Source organism: Trichechus manatus, unplaced genomic scaffold, assembly GCF_000243295.1.
Source record: "Trichechus manatus latirostris isolate Lorelei unplaced genomic scaffold, TriManLat1.0 scaffold00017, whole genome shotgun sequence".
Taxonomy (NCBI): Eukaryota; Metazoa; Chordata; class Mammalia; order Sirenia; family Trichechidae; genus Trichechus; species Trichechus manatus.
The window spans coordinates 26449396-26450112 of record NW_004443953.1 but is presented as its reverse complement, the minus strand read 5'-3'; the positions used below and the strand labels follow the sequence as shown (position 1 = coordinate 26450112).

At 31.5% G+C, this 717-nt stretch overlaps 1 protein-coding gene across 1 annotated transcript in view; it reads left to right on the top strand.

The window, feature by feature from the left end:
• Positions 1-717, top strand: part of LOC101354319 (amine sulfotransferase-like) — a 150025-nt gene that overhangs the window by 142788 nt on the left and 6520 nt on the right. The window contains 1 exon segment of the mRNA XM_004372507.2: positions 443-569. Coding sequence (XP_004372564.2) covers positions 443-569 — 127 coding nt within the window.

Genomic DNA, 717 nt, shown 5'->3' with positions numbered 1-717 from the left:
CTAGAGATTCATTTACATTTATTTTCCCATATAGATGATCATTTTCTCCAGCACCATCTGTTAAATAGTTTTCTCTTTCCTTGTTTATCTCCAGTGCTACTTAGGCTGTATATCAGATATCACATATTGCTGGTGGAGGATAAATTGATACAACTTCTATGGAAACCAATTTTTAGTATTTGTCAACCTTACAAGTAATCAATCACAATCTAGGAATTTATTTCACACGCTTGCACAGACGTGAAATGTCATGTGAATTAAGTCATTTTTTGCAATTCTCTTTGTAATAGCAAAAAAATGGGAACAACTTAAACTTTCATAAATAGTAGACTGGGTAAATAAATTATTGTGCGTTCATGTAATAAAATATTATGCAGGTGTAAAAAAAATCTGGAAAGCTAACCAAGGAATTGTTAAAGTTATTTCTTTATTCCCCCTGCAGATTGTTTACATCTACAGAAACCCAAAGGATGTTTTGATCTCATATTTTCATTTTTCGAAGTTTGTGACTTTGTTTGAAGCTTCAGATACTATAGAAGAATTCATGAAAAAGTTTCTAGATGGAAAAGGTGACTATGAATTTATTAACCAAACAGTGTATTTATGAGGTAATGTTGATATTTAGCCAAATTCTCAAATTTAGGAAACATATTTTGGGGATGGCGAGGGGAAATGATCGAAGGTGGAATGCATATGAGTAGTTACTATTGTATATGA